Below are 19,917 nucleotides of genomic sequence, written 5' to 3'. Positions count from 1 at the left end.
TACACAATGACAATACACCATGAAACAACAAGGCAATATAGGGGAAGATAATTCTGACATCTAGAATCAAATTACTACAGCAGACATCAGATAAATCACACATTTCTTGTTTTCCCCTTCACAGTCTGAGTGTTCTAAAATCTTCATGTATTTCAGATGTTTACACTTGTCATATTTATTTTGGGACATGTATCTATATACATTAAAAAGAATAAATTGATTTCCCTTATAGAAGTCACCCAATAATAAATTGAAGCACTGTCTATACCCTAAATATCCCTTGTAGATTACAAACTATTTGATGATGAGAACTGTCATTTTAGGTTTAAATTAGATTTAAAACCTTCAGATTACTGAAGTCCATCATGAGGATTGTCCCCAGGACAGAGCTAAATTCTGAGGAGTTGATAGCAGTGTTTCATGCCATCTCCAGAGGCCTGTATGAATTTGTCATTCCTCAGGGTGAAGATGAAAGGGTTCAGAAAAGGGGTCACCACTAAAACCAGCAGCAATTCTACTGGATACGGGGTACTTCTTAAGAGCCAGGGAAGCCTAAGAGAAAAAAATCAATGGTGCTAGAGTAATTCCTCAACATTTACTTCTGAGTGCTTTTCCCTTCTGAAATCTAGAAAACAAAAGAGAGTTAATATGGCTTCCCGTCCCAACAGAAGTAGAAATTGTTCTGAAATCCCCCTCCTGCTCACAGGCTGCACACCATGACTAGAAGGGTAGGCATTCAACTATTCCCTGTATATGGTTAGGGGCACTTTCTCTAAATATGCACCATGTGTGAGAAAAATTGTGTTGGCCAAGAAGATGATCCCAGTCCCTAGTGCCATACCGTAGACATGAGATCTTGTCCTCCATCCCAGCATGCACCACTGCACCCCTCAATGCTCAGTTCACCTGCCTCCCGCTCCGCTCTGAACAGCCAGCAGTCAGCCTCCAGGACCACAGTGTGTTCCCTTCTACCACTAACTCCCTTCCATCTAAAATGTCCGAAATTACTCCTTTGCCACGTATTTTCTGTCCTGTAAGTTCCTGCTCCAGTGTCATGTTCTATACAACAGCTTTCCTGGCCAATGCCTCTGAGCTGGATTCTTGGTTTCTTTGTTTCATCAGAATGTAGGTTCCATTTACAGGATGTTTATTTTAAAGCTTTTGCTTTACCTTCATCATCATTGTTGTGTGTTGGTGAGAGTAGGGAACTCTCCGGAGAAATTTCTGAAAATTCTCGAGGGCAAGGACTGAGTATCTCTCAATCTATTGGTCAGCTGGTTCCCTGCATGGATTACTCCTTTCTTCCTCCCTATCTTGGGGATGAAAGCCTCCCTTGCTCCTGTCCTCAGTGAATGTTGTCTTCTCACGAAGGCAGGCAGCCAGCACCTCGGCTGATTTGAGCCTGACCATCTCTAAGACTCTGACAACTCTTTTCATCATTGTGAGAGAAGAAAGATTCAGACAGGATACATAAGAGGGACTTTTATCCTCAGCCTCTATCTGTCCCACACTGACCTCACACTGGGGCTGCCAAACAAGAGACTTTAGGTTCAATTTCAACATCCCCTGCCTCCAGGAGTGTTCAAAGCCCTGGATCCATCAGGGAGCCAAAGCCACCAAGTGTGACACCTGGGTCCAGCCCAGGTCTCAAATACAGACGGCACTGATCTCAGGCTAACAGAAAATTTGGGAAGTCACAAAGTCAATGTTCCTTCTGTAAACACATTTTTCTCTCAACATCATATGAGAAATTTAAGATTCAGCTGTCACTGACATGAAATAGACACTATATCCTGAGCACCTTAGGACTTGTAGACTTTACTCCTCACTTCTTTCAGGTCTTTGCCCAAGTGTCCAAGCTCACGGAGACTTTCTTCTTTATTCTCTCTAAAAGAATGCACACTACACTTCACTCTCTATCACCTCATTAGAATATATTTATCATTTTAGCCTTCATCACCAGAAAATATTTGTTTACCTTATGTTTATTTTCTGTCACACATTTTTCAGTGTAAGCGCCATGAAAACAAGAAATGTATTGTTCTTGTTTACTGTATCTCATACAGAATGAGGTGGTACTATTTCTGAATTAATCAATGAATTGATCAATTAAAGAAAAAAATCTACAAACAAAGCCTTTCCAGACCTGGTTATGGCTAATGCTGAAGGAAACTGCTTTCTCGCCCTTCTGTCCTCACTGAGACAATGCCCAGTAATCTGTTAGTCGTCTCTCTGAGGCCTCTTATAAAATGACAGTCGGGTAACAAGGACCAACTTGATGAAGGAGCTCAGTCCAATTTCCACAATCTCTGTTTACCTAGAACCACCTGAAAAGAAAGGAGAGATAATGGTTCTGACAACAGCAAGGAGCTGTGCTATATCCGGCATTGGGCCACAGAAGATATGAAAGTGATTTCTGCTATGAAGGAGGGATTTGGAGTTCAGCCCATCTACTCTGCTGCTACACTAGCCCACAATTCAGGATCTGGGTGTCCCTGTTCTAGATGGTATGCCGACTCAGAACATCCCATCCCATCCTGAAACTCACTCTTTTTTCCACAGAGAAAATCTACTGGAAGGCATTTACCTTCAAGAAAGAAACTGAACTGAAATGTTGTATGGCCCTCTGGATCTGCCTGATAGGTGCTGAGGTGGCTCTGTGGGTCAGAGGAAGCTGCTGCTGTCTTAACCCTCATTGAAAAAGGAAACTGTCTTCACACAATCATTTAGGAAAGAGTCTAGGAATTACAGCACCATGGGATGCTGCACTGTTTTACTCTTTCTCTCTCCCTTCCTCTTTCCCTTCACACTGTGTCCCTGAGGAATGTTGTTCATTGAGGAAAACTAGTTCAGGGAAACTCTGGGGACACAGTTAAGAAGAGAAAAAGGAAAGTTTCAGCTCTTCTATTCTGAGGCCAATCAAGTCTTAGAATGCTTAAAAGTTTTATATACTGAGTGCATTTAAAATCTTCCTCGTCAAGAGTGTATCAACACTCACGCTGCCTTCCTCTACGCTACAAGTCCTGATTAGTATCAAACGGTTCAAGTAAGCCCCATGTTCTCTTACATGCATTTTCTTAATCCATTTAGCCCTTCAAAGCCAAAGCTGTTCACAAGCAGAAGCCTCCATAAAAGTTTCCAAGATACACATTAAAAATCCTCAGGGCAGGGAACTGTGAGTGATGTGAGAAGAATATTGGACTAGAAAGCTCCAAGCTCCTGTCCCTCCAGAGGAATAAAAGAAAACAGCATAAACTATCAGAACCAACTTTACAATGTTCCTTATACAATCACATTTTTCTCCCAAAATCATACCAGAAATTAAAGAGTCAGCTGTCACTAACATAAAATAGATCTCATCTCCTGCGTATCTTAGAGTTTCTGGGCTTTATCCCTTACTTCCTTCAGGTCTTTGCTTAAGTGTCCAAGTTCAGGGAAACTGTCCTCATCATTCTGTCTAAAAAAACACATACCACCCTTCACTCGCTATCTCCTCACTAAGATCTACTTTTCTCTTTAGCCTTCATCACTTGAAATTATACGTTTCCTTTTTGTTTACTTTCTGTCACTCATTTTACAATGTAAGCACCATGAAAGCAAGAAGATTGTCATCCTTGTTGATTGTGTCTCACGATCTAGTACTATTTCTGAATGAAATCATCCATTAAAGGATGAATCTATGATCAGAGCCTAGGCACGCTTGGCTATGGCCAATGCTGAAGGCAGCTGCTTTCTCTCCCTTCTGTCCTCAATGAGACACTGCCCAGTCATCATTCACTCCTCTCTATGAGACCTCTTTTTTTTTTTTTTTTTTTTGGAGACGGGGTCTTGCTCTGTCGCCCAGGCTGGAGTACAGTGGAGCAATCTCGGCTCACTGCAAACTCTGCCTCCCAGATTCACGCCATTCTCCTGCCTCAGCCTCCTGAGTAGCTGGGACTACAGGCGCCCGCCACCATGCCTGGCTATTTTTTTAATTATTATTTTTAGTAGAGGCAGGGTTTCACCATGTTAGCCAGGATGGTCTCGATCTCCTGACCTTGTGATCCGCTGACCTCGGCCCCCCAAAGTGCTGGGATTACAGGTGTGAGCCACCGCACCTGGCTCTGAGACCTCTTGTAAAATGATATTTGGGTAACAAGGACCCACTTGATGGAAGAACTCAGTCTGATTTCCACCATCTTTGCTTACATGGGACCCACTGAAAAGAAAGGAGAGATGATGGTTCTAACAATAGCAACGACCTGTGCCTATGTCAAGCACTGAGTCAGAGAATACTTGAAGGTGCTTTCTGCTATGCAAGAAGAATTTGAAGATAAGCCTATTACTCTTTAAAATCTGAATATCCTCATCCTAGAGGGCAAACAAGCCCAGAACTTCCCATCCTGAGCCTCTCCTAGTTTCTCCTTCACAGAGCAGAACTCCTGGAAAACACTCACCTCCAGAGAAATACCCTGAAGTAAAAAGTTGAATGGCTGCCTAGGACTCGGCCCAGGCTGCCTCCTGACTGATTAGTGCTGAGATCGCTCTGTGCACCAGAGGAAGCTGCTGCTTCTTCACTCTCAGTGAAAGAGAAAACTGATTTCACACAAACATTGAGGAGAAAGTCTAGAAATCATAATGCCATGGGATGCCCCCACTGTTTCCCTCTTTCTCTTTCCCTCCTTCTTTCACTCTGCAATGCATCCCTAAGGAATATTATTCACTAAGTTAGTTCAGAGAAACCCTGGGGATGCAGTGAAGGAAACACCAAAGAAACTTTCAGCTCTTGTCTCCTGAGACTAATCAGGTTTGAGAACTCTTAAAAGTTTTGAGTAATGGGAAAACTTGAAATCTCCCTCATCAAGAGTTTCTCAAAACCCAGGCTGTCTTTCTCTAGGCTCTAAGTCCTGGTTATAAACAGGTCAAGTCAGTCTTGCACTCTCTCATGTGCATCTCTCTAATTCCATTTAACCCTACAGAGACTACACTCTCTGTGATGGTTAACACAGGTGTCAGCTTGACTGGATTGAGAGATGCCTAGATGGACAGTGAAGCATTGTTTCTGGGAGTGTCTGTGAGGGTGTTTCCAGGGGAGACTGACATGTGGGTCAGTGGACTGGAAGAGAAGGCTTTATTCTAGCCATGGGTGAGGCTAGAATAAAGTTTGCAGAAGGGGGACATTCAGCTTTCTTACATTCCTCTCTCTTTCTTTTTCTCTCTCCCTTCTACAGTGAGATGTCTTTTTTCCTCCTGCCCTCGAACATCAGACCCCAGGTTCTTCAGCCTTTGGACTCTAGGACTTGCACCAGCAACCTGCCTCAGACTGGAAGCTATACTGTCAGCTTCCCTGGTCTTGAGGCTTTTGAACTGGGACTGAGTTACACTACCAGCTTTTCTCATTTCCCACCTTGGAGACAACCTATTTGGGGACTTCACCTTTGTAATCATGTGAGCCAATTCTCCCTAATAAATTCCCTTTCATATACATATGAAAGGGAGTGTATGTGTATGTGTGTGTGTGCATGTGCATGTGCATGTGTGTATACACATATACTATTTGCTCTCTTCCTCTAGAGAAACCTGATGAATACACATCAAAACCCAGAGGCCAGGGATGAGTAACATGAGAAAATAGTGGAATAGGCAGCTTCAAGCTCCTGACTCTTAATTGAAAAGACAAAAACAACCCGAAACTCCCAAAATCAACTTTATTAGAACTTCAGAAAACATTCAGTTTTTCAGCAACCAAGTGAACACTGATACAAGAAAAAAACACAACTCAAAAACATTAGGAAAGCTTCATGGTGTTTTTACTTACCTTTGCCCACCCTCTCCCCACCTCACCAGCAGTCTTGAAAATGACAGCCTGTATCCCCTGTATCACCACCCTCTGGTTCCAGAGGGTGCAGAGCAAACCTCATTCACAAAGTATTATGTATGTCTATTCTAATCTGTCTGGACTACCTGAAGGACTGGAACAATGTGCTAATCTTTGTTTCACTTAACACAGATTCTACTCATGGCAAAAAGTGGCAGCCATTGTGTAAGAATATCGTAAAACAAAAATTCTGCAGGGCAAAAGATTACTATTGAGACATATAATACACCATCTAAAGTCTCAGAGGAAATGTCAGGGAAAGTTTCTTTGGGAAACTATGGAACTCAAAAGAAACAATATATACTGGGAAATTTAGAAAATCACACATTTATCTAGGGGCAAAATACATGATCAGAAAAGATCAAAAAAGATCCTAACCATTTACATTTGACTGACGTCTAGGTTCAGTTTAAGCCTGGTTACGTACTGGAGAACTACACCAGCACAGAGTCAACCTACTAAGATGAAAGAGATTGTTTGGGTGGTTTTTTTGTTGTTATTTCCTTGTTTACTTGTGTTTTGACTTTTTTGTTGTTTGTTAGCTTTTGAAGTTTTTGTTTTGTTTTGTTTTTTGTATTGTGTTCCAGGAATTCAGTGAAATCTCTGTCAAAACATTAGCTAAACACAGCTAAAGAAACAGAGACTTCAATGACCATATATGTCTAGGAATACAGTCTTTATAAAATTAGTATTACAAAATCACTAAACAAGTGGATGTCTACTTCAACAATAAAAAAAAGGCTTCAACAATAAAAAAACAGCAACAAACTTTTGGGAAGACAAGTAATTTGACTCACAGAATTGTGACTCTATAATATCCAAATGTCTGCGGTTCAACGAAAAAATCACAAAGTATTCAAAGAAATAAGAAAGTATAGTCCATTCAAAAGAACAAAATAAATCAACATCAACAGAAACCATCCCTGAGGAAGACCAGTATTGAACTTAATAAACAAAGGCATTAAATCACTGTCTTAAATATGTTCAAAAGAACTAAAGAAAAATAGGTACAAAGAACTAAAGGCACTCAGGAAAATGATGTATGAAAAAAATGAGAATGTCAATAAATACGTTTTAAAAATGTTCAGAGAAAAATATTTTAATAGAAAAAAAGGTACCAAACAGAAATTCTAGAGCTAAAGAGTATAATAATTAATAAAGCAGGAAATTTATTAAAGAGGTTCAATGGCATATTTAAGCTAGAAGAAATAATCAGCAAACTTGAAGACACAACAATTGCTATTATCCAGTTTGAGGAGCAGAAAGAAGAAAGAAGAAAAGTGAACACAGACTAAGGTACCTGTGGGACACCATCAAGCACTTGAACATACACATAATGGAAAGCCCAGAAGGAAGAAATAAAGAGAAATGTGCATAAAAAGTATTTAAGAAATAATGGCCTAAAACTTCCCAAATTTGTTGAAAACATGAATCTACACATCACTGAAGCTCAACGAACTCAAACTGGAGAAACTTAGAGAGATCCACACAAAGGCACATTATAATCAGTCAAAAAACAAAGAGAGAAACTTGAAAGCAGCAAAAGAGAAGCACCTTGTCACATACATGGGATTCTCACAAGATCAACTGTCAGTTTTTTATCAGAAATTATGTAGGCTAAAAGTAGTAAGGTAGTACATTTAATACTTAGAGGAAAAAAATTCTTCAACTAAGAAGTCTGTGTTCAGCTAAACCATCCTTCAAAAAAACAGGAAGAAATTAAGACATTCTCAGATATACGAAAGTTAAGGGAGTTTGGTACCACTATCTTCCCTACATGAAATACTCAAAGGAGTCCTTCAGGTTGAAGAGGAAGAACCCTAGACAGAAACTTCAAGTTAATGAGTATATGAAGATCTCAACTAAAGATAACTACATGGACGAATATAAAAATGTTTTATTGTATTTTTGGTTGTTGTAACTCCACCTTTTATTTCATACAAAATTTACAAGACAAAAGAATTAAAATTATAAATCTATTTTCTTGGTTATGCAATAGACAAAGATATACTTTATGACAACAACATGAAAGAGGGGACTGGAGCTATATAGACTAGAGTTTGTGCATGATATTGCAGTTAAATGGGTATCAATACAAACCATAGTGTTATAAATTTAGGATGTAAAACATAATCTCCTAGGTAAACACAAAGAAAACAATTTTTATTTTATTTATTCATTTATTTTTAGAGATGGGGCCTCATTCTCTCACCAAGTCTGGAGCATAGTGGTGTAATCACAGCTCACTGCAACCTCAAACTCCTGAACTCAAGGGATTTTTGTGCCTCCACCTCCCAAGTAGCTGAGACAGGCATAAGCCACTATACCCAGTTACATTTTTAGATTTTTCTGTAGAGACAGAGTCTCACCACCTTGCTCAGATTGATCTCAGACTCCTGGGCTCAAGTGATCCTCCTACCTCAGCCTCCTAGAAAGTGTTGGGATTATGAGTGAGGCACCATGTCCAGCCAGAAAATAGTTTTTTCAGTTCCAAATGAGTTTAATTCTTTACATTTTAGCTAGAACTGGCTGAACAGTATAAGAAAAATGAAATCTCAAACTGGCCTTGAATTAGTTTTATCTCAATACCGGTAGCTTAATAACAGTAGATTCAAAGCAGGCAGAAAAAGAAAGAGAAATAGAGAGCTTTAGAAGACTCTACTTAATTCTATAGTTGTAGATTAACCATCTGAGCTCTGAATTTTTCTTGTTGTAATTTGCCCATCAGTTTTAAAATGTGCACAAGAAAGGGTCACAATATGTAACCAGCTGGAGGATTAGAAAACCATGGCTTTGAACTTCTGCAGAAGTTTCTACCCTTTCTCCCTTTCCTGCTCTAATGATTTGTGATCAGCCAGTCTTATTGCAATAACATTTACTATCATTATCATACTTTAATATCTTGGCTTCTTGCAATAGGTATTCAGTCCTTGCCAGTGTTTTCCAAGCACCCCTGTACTCATGCGGTGGCCCACAAAGGTTGTGCAGTTGGGCAACTCCACTTCACACAGACATTGCTGACTGCCCAGAGATTCCCCACCATAGACACCCATTCCTGGCTCGATGTTTGTTCTCTCTGACCCCGTTTGTGATGCTAGTTGTAACAAGAAAAATCCAGAATCATATTTTTAAAAAACCTTCTCCTCAAAGTAGGAGGGAGCCAAGAGACCAAAGAATGACTCAGACAAGTCCAGCTTGGCCAGTGGATAAGTTTATTAGGACTTACATATGAGACACTCCTAGATAGCAGAGGACAGCTTTAGAGACCTGCCTCACTTTGCATCTCTAAGCTGCTTTTAAGCTAATTTTCTGGCTCTTTGCCTACTGTGTGTGCATGATGGGACTGTTTTCCTTAGGTTTTCAGATATTCTCTGTGATGTTTGGGTACTCAAGGACACCTGCTCCGTGGCTGGGCACCATTGCCTTGACTCACCACTTGGCCATCAAGGACACCTTCTCCATTGGCCATTAAGGTTCAAGCAGTGGCCATACACCCTTAAGTAACCCGGTGGGGGACCTGCAACCCTACACCAGTAACAAGGCCTACTTATCATCTGCCACATGTGACTTTGGGAAAATTACTCAGATTCTCTCTGCTTCAGTTCTGCCACCCACACACCAGAAATAATGATACCAGGCCCAGCCCTATCTCTTCTTTCTAAGGTTGTTGTGACATTTGGAATGAGATTATGGGTTTAAGAAACTTTAAAGGGTTAGAGTGATACAAAGTGTAATGAATTTTACATCTCAGACTAATCTGATATAAAATCTCTACTAACAAGTCCATAAAGATCTTAGCTCAGTGTCTAGGATTCAGTAAATGCTTAGAGGATATCAGCTATTAGTGTTACCGCTCTTTTTCTTGTTAGACTGTGCTCCCAGTTATCCAAGGATGACTTTGGTAGTCTATTATTAGTCTGAATCTTTAAGTATTAGAGGTACTGCCTTCTGAATTGTCACCAGGCCTAATGTCATCTAGACTGTAAACAATTCCCCAACTATCAAGATAACTGTTCTATGAATGCTTTTCATTTCCATATTTTCTTGGCTCAATGCTGTTGGTCAGGACAACAAACACCAACTTAGTGCTGATGACTGAGTGATGAAATAGTGATCAAAGGGACATATGAAGCTAGTGTAACAAAGATGGGAGGGGCTGGGGAGAGTATAAGTAACTATTAGGAGGTTCAGAGCAAACCTCAGGACACTTTCTCCGTGAGCTAAGGTAAAGAATATTGTCCCTCACAGCCCTGGTCTCAGAAACTCTGTGGGGAAGATAAGTCCTGAGCCTAGAGCTGCCATTTCCACAGACCATTGAACTACCCTCAAATAGATATGCTTTTAGGGGCACCAGATAGAAGGAGCTGAATCCAGGAGTTTCCTTCCCTGAAATGCGCCAACAGAGGCACAGTCCTCCACCTTCCCTGGAACAGAAGGGCTTTCATCTCTCTCTCTGAAGCCATCTCTCTCCCCTGTTTATGCCCAGAACTGCTTTCCAATCCCATGGAGTGTCCCCGTACCTAACCATAGCCACTGAGTCTACCAGGTGTTCCTGAGGAGACAACTAAGCAACCACTCCACACTCTGCTGATTTTCTTCTACATCTTACAGGGGGAAGAGCTGGATCACCATGAAATTTATCTTCTATTTGGGTGTCCTTACTGGTATGTATTCCAGACCTTGTACTCTGTCCTGTAAGGCATAGGTTAATGGATGGGGTGAGACAGAGGCCGGATTGCGAAGGGTGCAGAAAAAGAGTCAAAAATAGTGTCATCAGCAGAATTAGGGGTCCTGCCACTTAGACTCCATGCAAAGGCTCTCCAGATAGGCTGAGCCCACTTTTCTAGTGTTAAGCTATAGGGTGGGTTAAGGCACACATGTGCCCCAGAGAAGGCTTAACAGTGAGTGTCCTCCTGCCAACCCTAATTATTGAAAAAGGTGAGCCTCATCACCATCCAGCTAAGTCCCAGTGTGGTCACAAGGACACAGAACTCATTTTGACCTCTGATATTCATCTGTTTCTAAAACTTTGAAGACTCAGAATGCAGGAAACAGAGAAGGTAGAAACAAAAGATCAAATACTAGGGCCCTGCCTTCTGTAGTCCCTGCCCCACGTGGGGTTCTTCTGATGACCAAATTTGGAGGTGAGGCATTTCCCACCACTCTGACTGCCTAGGTTGTATCACACATTAGCTGTGTGAGATTAGCCAATTAATTCTTCTGTGCTTCAATTTCTTCAAAATGGGGGTATGACTACCTATATTATAGAATTATTGTGAAGATTAAATAAATCTAAGTAAAGCACTTAGAATAGTGCCTGCTAGAGAGAGCTCAATGTCTCTTGCCCTTGTTGATAGTCTACCCTTTCTCTTTGGGGTTTCTAACTGTGTGATCACACAGAAGGGTGTGGTGAGGTACAGGCCCAGGCTTGGGGAAGATTAACAGGAGTACAAGAGAAGACAAGACAAGAACAGTGCTTTATTTCTGGTACTAGAATCAGCCTTATTCCCCTTTATTCTCTGCGTATGTTTTAAATAATTCATTTATAAAAACAATATACGTTCATATTACAAAATTTAGACATTTTTTAAGTAGAAAAATAAGCATCATTCATAATCCCACCTCTTAGTCAACACATGCTAACACTTCGAGTTTACTCCCAGACTCTATATACTTTTTGCATTTACATGGTTTTTCATTTATGTTTTGAGACAAATAGATTATATCCACAATTTTCTTGTTCTTTTTAACTTAAATAAGCATTAATATTTATCTCGCTGTTTAATATTCTAAATAGTTTAGTTTTTATTACATGATGTTCCACTTTCTCATGTGCTTCATTTCAATGTCCAACACTACTATGTCAGATGTTTATGTTTCCAATGTTCAGCTATTATAAATAGTACTAATATGAGCATACTTGTTTGTAAACCTTGTCTATACTGAGTTTTTCCTTTAGAATGGATTCTTGGGGTTGGAATGATTAGGTCACAGGTTATAAACAATGTATGATTCTTGATGCCTATTTCTAAATTGCTTTTCAAGAAGATGGAATCAATTTACTAGCAGTGATGAGAGTCTCATTATACTCAGATTGAATATTATCAATATTAAACAAAATTATTATAAATATGAGATAAAATGGCATATCATTTTAATTTACATTCTTATTAGAAAAACATGTCAAAGATGTTAACACTTCCTGGCCAATTGGTAACTGTTTAAGAGTCATCCAGATTCCTTTCAAGTAGGAGACTGTTTACCTTATTTTTGTAATTTTCTCAGGGACATTTTTATTTGCTGACTCATCTGTTCAGAAAGAAGACCCTGCTCCCTATTTGGTATACCTGAAGTCTCACTTCAACCCCTGTGTGGGCGTCCTCATCAAACCCAGCTGGGTGCTGGCCCCAGCTCACTGCTATTTACCGTTGAGTATTTGGGTATCCCCAACCTCAAAACAGCTACTGTTCATTCTAGATCAGTGGTTCTCAAATAAGGGTGACTTCTCCCCAGGGTACACTTGGCAATGTCTGAAGATAGTTTTGGTTGTCACAACCAGGGGGCACTACATTAAAGAACACGACATTAAAATGTAGTGAAGGGCTCCACTACTTACTATATCACCCTGAGTGAATTACTCCTATGTGCCCCATTAATTCATGCACTAAATGGGGATAAAAATAGAATCCACTGCATAGACTTGTTGTGAGTTAAATGAGATAATCCAGAAAAAGCACTTGGTATAATTCCTGGCACTTTGTAACATTCAGTATCTTAGCAATGATGACGATGATGATGATGATAATGATTACTTCCAACTCCTCTCCCTCCAGAAATCTGAAAGTGATGCTGGGAAATTTCAAGAGTAGAGTCAGAGATGGTACTGAACAGACAATTAACCCCATTCAGATCGTCCGCTATTGGAACTACAGTGATAGTGCCCCACAGGATGACCTCATGCTCATCAAGCTGGCTAAGCCTGCCATGCTCAATCCCAAAGTCCAGCCCCTTCCCCTTGCTACCACCAATGTCCGGCCAGGCACTGTCTGTCTACTCTCAGGTTTGGACTGGAGCCAAGAAAACAGTGGTAAGTGTGCCTTCCACAGCAAATCAGGGTCATCAGTTGCCCTTTAAGAGGAACATCCATATCCTCATAGCTGAGAGGAGGAAAGGAGAATGAAAGGAGACCCAATGGAGATGCTACCTGAGTGGTCTGGCAAACAGAGACGTGCCCAGAGAAACAAAACTCCTCCTTTCCCAGGGTGTCTAATGCCCCACTGCCTCTGCAGGGCTTTGGCAGCTGGAGCCACCAGGCCATTTGACTCTGCACAGAGGCCCAGCCCTTCCTGATTGGCAGAGGTACAATTCACATGAAGAAGGTGTGGTCCTACTTCTCATACACGCCATTTCACTTGTAAAGGACCCCTCTGAGAACTGACTCAGGCCACCAATTGAAACTAAACTCTACCTTAAAGAGACATAAAGCCTTTTTCAAAATCCTCAAGATTAGCTCATAACCATGCTCTTGATGATTTCTCCCTTTTCGCATTCCTTATTTTCTTTAAACACACACAAAAAGATACCAGTTGAAATATAGGCTGGTGGTTAGAAGGACTAAATAACAATTGTCAACAGGATGTTTTATTTTATCCCCATCTCCCTCAGGCCGACACCCTGACTTGCGGCAGAACCTGGAGGCCCCTGTGATGTCTGATAAAGAATGCCAGAAAACAGAACAAGGAAAAAGCCACAGGAATTCCTTATGTGTGAAATTTGTGAAAGTATTCAGCCGAATTTTTGGGGTAATCTTTTCTCTGTATTCAGCTTTCATTTACTTGCATATGCCCCGTTAACTATTTACCTTGATGTAAAAACTTTTTTAGATGTCTAAATAATTTCTTGAGAATTTGATAAGGCTGCTGTGAAGCCAGCATTGTTTCTTCAGTCATGGGCTCCCCTTAAATTGTCTTTATTCATTAAAGGACATTATAAAGTACTTCCAGTTAAACACATCATTTGCTAGGTATTCATTCTTAGAACTACAAGTAAAATTATGAAAACAGGCATTTCTTTAAAAAGAAATCAGACTTTTCACAAATAGAAAATGCCTTCACCAGTTCAAAAAATGGAGTCTCACCCATTTTACATGTGATTTCTAGACAGACTGTCCTCTGACTTTCTCAAGGTCACACAAAGCTAATTACAGCAAAGTGAGAAAAAGGCTCAAGCTTCCTGTCCCCAATTCAGTCCTCTTTTCATGAGTCCAGCATATGCCTGCAGACAGGGCTCACCCAAGCGGGACACTAGGGTTCCTGTGAGATCTGACTCTCTCTCTCTGTGTCTCTCTCTCTCTCTATCTCTTCACGATCTCTGGTAGGAGGTGGCCGTTGCTACTGTCATCTGCAAAGACAAGCTCCAGGGAATCGAGGTCGGGCACTTCATGGGAGGGGACGTCGGCATCTACACCAATGTTTACAAATATGTATCCTGGATTGAGAACACTGCTAAGGACAAGTGAGACCCTACTTCTCCCTCTGCATTCCACTGGCTCTGCCATGGACTATACAAGCAGATAATTTTCCCTCAGTTGAAAATAAAATCTCCAAATGAAAATTTGGGAATGTAGCATACCAGTAGCCAATGTTTTCTTGTTTGTGTCTCTGTATCCTACAACGATGTGAAGAACTAAGATCAAATCATGAAATGAGCATTTACTACACTGTCCTGGATTACATTCATCATCTCATTTAATGCTTATAACAAACCTTTGAGGTTATCTTTTGTTCCAACTTTACAAATGAGAAAGTGCAGGCTAAAAGAGGTTATTTAACATTGCCCATAGCTGGTGGATACCAGAGCCTGAAATGGAACCCAAAATTGTCAGATTCTAAATCCCTTGCTGTTGGCCTCAGTGTTACATGGGAGTCTACAGCATCACAAAAGATGTTGGCTCCTATTCATTTGCCTCCCTCTCTTTCCACTCAAAGGACTTGAAGCTCTCACTTGTGGCTAAGATCTTGGGTACTGGGATAAGCTCTCCTAAAAAAAGTCATACCTCATCTCAGTGCGACATAGATTGCAGTATGTTCAGAGAGAGAGTGAGTTAGTGGAAGAGTAGAAAGTAAAAAACAAAACTTCAGAACAAGGCAACAATCATAAATCAAGTCCACAAGTGAGTTTGGCAGCTCCAGTGAAAGGTGAAGATGTCATATAAATCCAAAGAAGATATAGGCAGCAACAGAACTTGAAAGGCAGAGATGGCTGAGATGAGGCGAAGGGCAGAAACTGGGCTTAGCCACAGACCATGGTCCTAAAATAGTCAGTCCTATGCTTGAGAAATTGGTAAAGCACTACTACAGACTGAGTGTTTGTGTCCCCCCAAAATTCGTAAGTTGAAACCTAATCCCCAAAGTGATGGTATTTGGAGGTGAGGCCTTTAGGAAGTGATGAGTTCATGAAGGCAAAACCCTCACAAATGGGATTCATGCCCTCATAAAAGAGAGCCCAGAGAGCTCACCTCCTCCTTTTGCCATGTGAGGTTACATCGAGAGTCTATGAACCAGGAAGTGAATTTCATCTTACACCAAATCTGCTATTGCCTGGATCCTGAATTTCCCAGACTCCGGAACCGTGAGAAATAAATTGTTGTTGTTTATAAGCCTCACACAGTCTACAGCATTCTGTTATAGGTGATGGAGTAATTCCAGATATCCCAAAGATTGGGACATGTAGGACAAGAATGGGTAAAGTAACCTTCGAGCAGGTGAAGAGTCAAGAAAAAACTGCACATTCTCCTTGGGTAATATTTTCTACTCTTATGGTTTAAATACAATTTATACTTTAATGAGTTTTGTAGTAGGCAGAATAATGGCCCTGCAAAGATGTCCACACTCTAATCTCATGAATATAATATAATATAATCAGATGTGATTATGGTTATGAACATCGAAATTGGGAGATTATCCTAGATTATCTAGTGAGTAAAATGTCACCACATAGGCCTTAAAAGTGAAAATGGCCGGGCACGGTGGCTCACAACTGTAATCCCAGCACTTTGGGAAGCCGAGGCAGGCGGATCACGAGGTCAGAAGATTGAGACCGTTCTGGCTAACGCAGTGAAACTCCGTCTCTACTAAAAATGCAAAAACAAAATTAGCCAGGCGTGGTGGCGGGTGCCTATAGTGCCAGCTACTTGGGAGGCTAAGGCGGGAGAATGGCGTGAACTCGGGAGGCAAAGCTTGCAGTGAGCCGAGATCGCACCCCTGCACTCCAGCCTGGGCAACAGAGCGAGATTCTGTCTCAAAAACAAAAAACAAACAAACAAAAAAGTACAAAAGGAAGGCAGAAGATTTTGTTGGGGAGATGCAATAACAGAACAAGAGGCAGGAGAGATTCAAAGCATGAGAAGAAACTGACCAGCTATTGAAGGCTTTGAAAATAGAAAAAATAAAAAGGGAACCACAAGGCAAAGAATGTGAGCAGTGCCTAGAAGCTGGGAAGGGCTCTTACCTGACAACTGGCAGGGAAATGGGGATTTTAGTTTTAGAATCACAGCTGTACTGAATTCTGCAACCAATCTGAATGAGCAAGGAAACAGACTCTCTCCAGAAAGGGGCGTAACTCTGTTGACACCTTGATTTTAGTCCAGTAAAATCTTTGAAACTTCTGACCTAGAGTACTGTAAGATAATAAATTTGTGTTGCTTTAGACTACCTGTAGTAATTTGTTATGGCACCATAGAAAACACACTTTTAAATCCACATATCCAAAAATAGCTATTAGTACTTTTTATAGTGCAATGTTAAAACCTTCAATGGCTCCCAGCTTTCCTGAAAGTAAATTCTAAATTCTAGGCTTAGAATGGTAAACTTAGAACGGTATCTAAGCTTCCTTTAGACTTCCCATACACCTCTTCCCATTACCCAAAAAAAAAAGGTATTTTTCAGTACATAGCCTGCCAGTTGGCATTGTTTTCTGACCCTGTGAAATGCAAATTTGGGTACAAAAGAATGTCAGAGAAAAATAAAAGGAAGAGCCCAATACCCTCCCTTTAAGTTGATAACCTTGTCAAGACCCAAATGTAATAAAGCCAGATCCATTTAAAAAACAACACAGGCTAGGCGCAGTGGCACACACCTCTAATCCCAGCAATTTGGGAGGTGGAGGCAGGCGGATTACTTGAGCTCAGGAGTTTGAGAGCAGCCTGGACAACATGGCAAAACCCTGTCTCTACAAAAAAAAAAAAAAAAGTAAAAATGGTGGTGTGTGCCTGTGGTCCCAGCTACTCAGGAGGCTGAGGTGGGCAGATCACCTGATCCCAGGAGGTCAAGGCTGCAGTGAGCCGTGATCACGCCACTCTACTCCAGCCTGGGTGACAGAGTGAGACCCTGCCTCAAAAACAACAACAACAACGACCAACTTTTTTGAGCTGAAATTAAATCTTCAAGCATTGAAATCATGTCCCAGGCAATGGGAAATATTTCCTCTTTTCCCAATTGCCTATAACTTAGGCAGAGGCAAATCATACCGATTACTATTCAATTAACTCCCCTATTTTGTTTTCTTCTCCCAGTTAGAGTGCTGTTCTCCAGGCACAGTCACCAACAACATGGGCTTCAAAGCTGAATCATCAAAAGGATACTTTGCCTGACTGTGGGGGCTACTCCCCTAAGATCTCTTGCCCTCTACTCCTCCCTCTGCTCCTGGCTCTTACATCTGAGGTTGTACTGTGCTCAAGCCTTCAGGGAGGTGTCAGCTGACCTTCACTGATGTTATTTCACTGATCTCAATCCCCAACCTCCCAAAGGGCTTGAGATTGTATTCCAGCTTTGACAGAGAGGCAAGTTTACTCCAAAAACAAAAACAAAAAATTTAAACAGGGCCCAATAAGGTTTCCTTGTTTTCTTAGAATAGTTCCTCATCTTAGAGAGAACCTCAGGGTCATATTGCTGATACATCGGAGTCTGAGATTATCGTGACAAAATCTGCCTCGCTCATTTGTATGAACTTAATGGAGGTGGGGGGAAGGGGAAAATGGAGTTAGTTCATGGGTACAAAAATATAGTTAGAATGAATAAGATCTAGTATTTGATAGCATAACAGGATAGCATTACAGTTAATAATTTATTGTACATTTTAAAATAACTAAAATAGTATAATCGGAATGTTTGCTATACAAAGAAAGGATAAATGCCTGACATGATGGATACCCCATTTACACTGGTGTAATTATTATGCATTGTATGCCTGTATTAAAATATTTCATGTAACCATAACGATATACATCTACTATCTACCCATAAAAACTTAAAATTTAAAATGTTTTAAAAGATAATACAGGAAGATAAGCTACCATTTTTTTAATATCTACTATATATCAGGCACTGTGTTAGACATTTTGACATGCATTATACTCTTCAAAAGTAGTTATATTCCCTGCTTACTTGAGGTTTCTGAAGAAAAGGAAGTTAGTAACTTGCCCAAGCCTACACAGTTAGTAAATGGCATCTTAAGTCAAGGACTGTATGTGTTCTGAAGATGATTAAATTATACCAAATCTATATTGCAAATATTAGTTGCTAAAACTAAGCAGGATAGAAATCTATTTCCTTTGATTATATGATTTTTAGAAATATAAAAATGGCAGAGCTGGGATACTAACCTTTGTGTGACTGACTCCAAAGCCTGTGCCACTTCCCTTACATCTTTCCATGGCTACGTTTCTAGTATGCAAGTGTTTCCTGAATACTTTCACTTATGCCTTTCTTCAGGTAAGGTTAAATGCACCTATTTAGATAACACAAGAAGTCTGATGGTTTCTCACATGCTTTTAGATTTTAGCCCCTAGTGAAAAATTATTTGAGGTCTGTATAGAGTGAATCTTCCATTCTTATTTAAATGTAAAGTTTCCCTGGACACCACTCCGTAATATTCCTGTTCTATATTGCAGAAAGTGATAGACTTAAGCTCAGTGTAGGTATAAACGAGACTGATTGCATTATGATACCAACTGGTGATTGCCAAGATCATTTCAACATATATATTTTGGTAAATAACCTTGAATGAAGAACAAAAGTCAAAACAAAAATTTTGAAACCTGATAAGGTAATCATCATATTTTGGGTTAATAAATCTATTCTTCCTTTTCAAAGATTTTCAAGTTTGTTAATAGCCTGGACTTTATCCAATGACTAATAAGAGCAGAGATTAAATAATCTGCAGATAAATGCCTAGAACATTAATCGAGGCTAAGAATAACTTATAGAACTATTAGCACATCAATTTATATTTTTTAAAATCATATAATTAAGGGGAATAGGTTTTAACCTATTTCCTATTTTAGCAACTAATATTTACAATATAGATTTAGTATAATTTAATCATCTTCAGAATACATACAGTCCCTGACTTAGGCTCACCTCCGGATTTTTTTACTTTATGATGGTGAAAAAGTGATACACATTTGGTAAAAGCTGTACTTCTAGTACCAACACAACTATTCCGTTTCTCACTTTCAGTATACTGGTCAATCACACAAGATATTCAACACTTTGTTATAAAATATACCTATGTTAAATAATTTTGCCAAATTGTAGGCTTATGTAAATTTTCGGAGCTTGTTTAAGGTAGGCTAGGCTAAGTTATGATGTTTAATAGGTTAGGTTATTAAATGCATTTTCGACTTATGATATTTTCAACTCACAATGGGTTTACTGAACATTGGACAAGTTAAGGAACATCAATGTAGAAATTTCTATGGCTATAGATCTCAGCAGAAAATTACTGCCAAGAGTAAAAATATTCTCAATTCAAGATTATCTGTCAACTATATGTCTTGGAATTATTTCATGGACATCAATTTTTATCTAGAAATTCAGCTTGTCTAGAACTTCAGCTAGACTGATCATTAAACCCTGATACAGATTTTATAAGTTATTATAAAATCTAGCAACAAATTGAAGACATAATCAGATAAGCTTCAAGATGAGTATCTCTCATACTCCTCCTTATTAGAATGTTCTAATGCATTTGAATATTAAATTGTAAAGACTGTAGATATT

At 39.9% G+C, this 19,917-nt stretch overlaps 1 protein-coding gene across 2 annotated transcripts; it reads left to right on the top strand.

Moving 5' to 3' along the window:
• The first annotated feature begins 10,115 nt into the window (after positions 1 to 10,115).
• On the top strand, positions 10,116 to 14,492 carry PRSS37 (serine protease 37). Of its 2 annotated transcripts, none has more exons than XM_025380236.1 (5): positions 10,116 to 10,521; positions 12,143 to 12,284; positions 12,691 to 12,941; positions 13,523 to 13,659; positions 14,235 to 14,492. In XM_025380236.1, exons 1-5 carry the CDS (start codon positions 10,488 to 10,490, stop codon positions 14,373 to 14,375), a joined length of 705 nt encoding a protein of 234 aa, XP_025236021.1. In that variant the 5' UTR covers positions 10,116 to 10,487; the 3' UTR covers positions 14,376 to 14,492. The 2 variants fall into 2 exon arrangements, with proteins under 2 accessions (XP_025236021.1, XP_025236020.1); XM_025380235.1 differs by having other exon boundaries at positions 12,691 to 12,944; positions 14,235 to 14,485.
• Positions 14,493 to 19,917: the final 5,425 nt, after the last annotated feature.

The sequence above is a fragment of the Theropithecus gelada genome, chromosome 3, assembly GCF_003255815.1.
Source record: "Theropithecus gelada isolate Dixy chromosome 3, Tgel_1.0, whole genome shotgun sequence".
Lineage (NCBI taxonomy): Eukaryota > Metazoa > Chordata > Mammalia > Primates > Cercopithecidae > Theropithecus > Theropithecus gelada.
The sequence above is the reverse complement of the archived record's forward strand: the minus strand, read 5'-3'. Positions and strand labels throughout refer to the sequence as shown.

Excerpts from the sequence above, each read along its gene's own strand:
- PRSS37 (XM_025380235.1), top strand. The coding sequence starts at position 10,488 with ATGAAATTTATCTTCTATTTGGGTGTCCTTACTG. Across the intron at positions 12,285-12,690 it reads CCAGCTCACTGCTATTTACC|AAATCTGAAAGTGATGCTGG; the intron begins GTTGAGTATTTG and ends CTCTCCCTCCAG. Across the intron at positions 13,660-14,234 it reads TATTCAGCCGAATTTTTGGG|GAGGTGGCCGTTGCTACTGT; the intron begins GTAATCTTTTCT and ends GATCTCTGGTAG.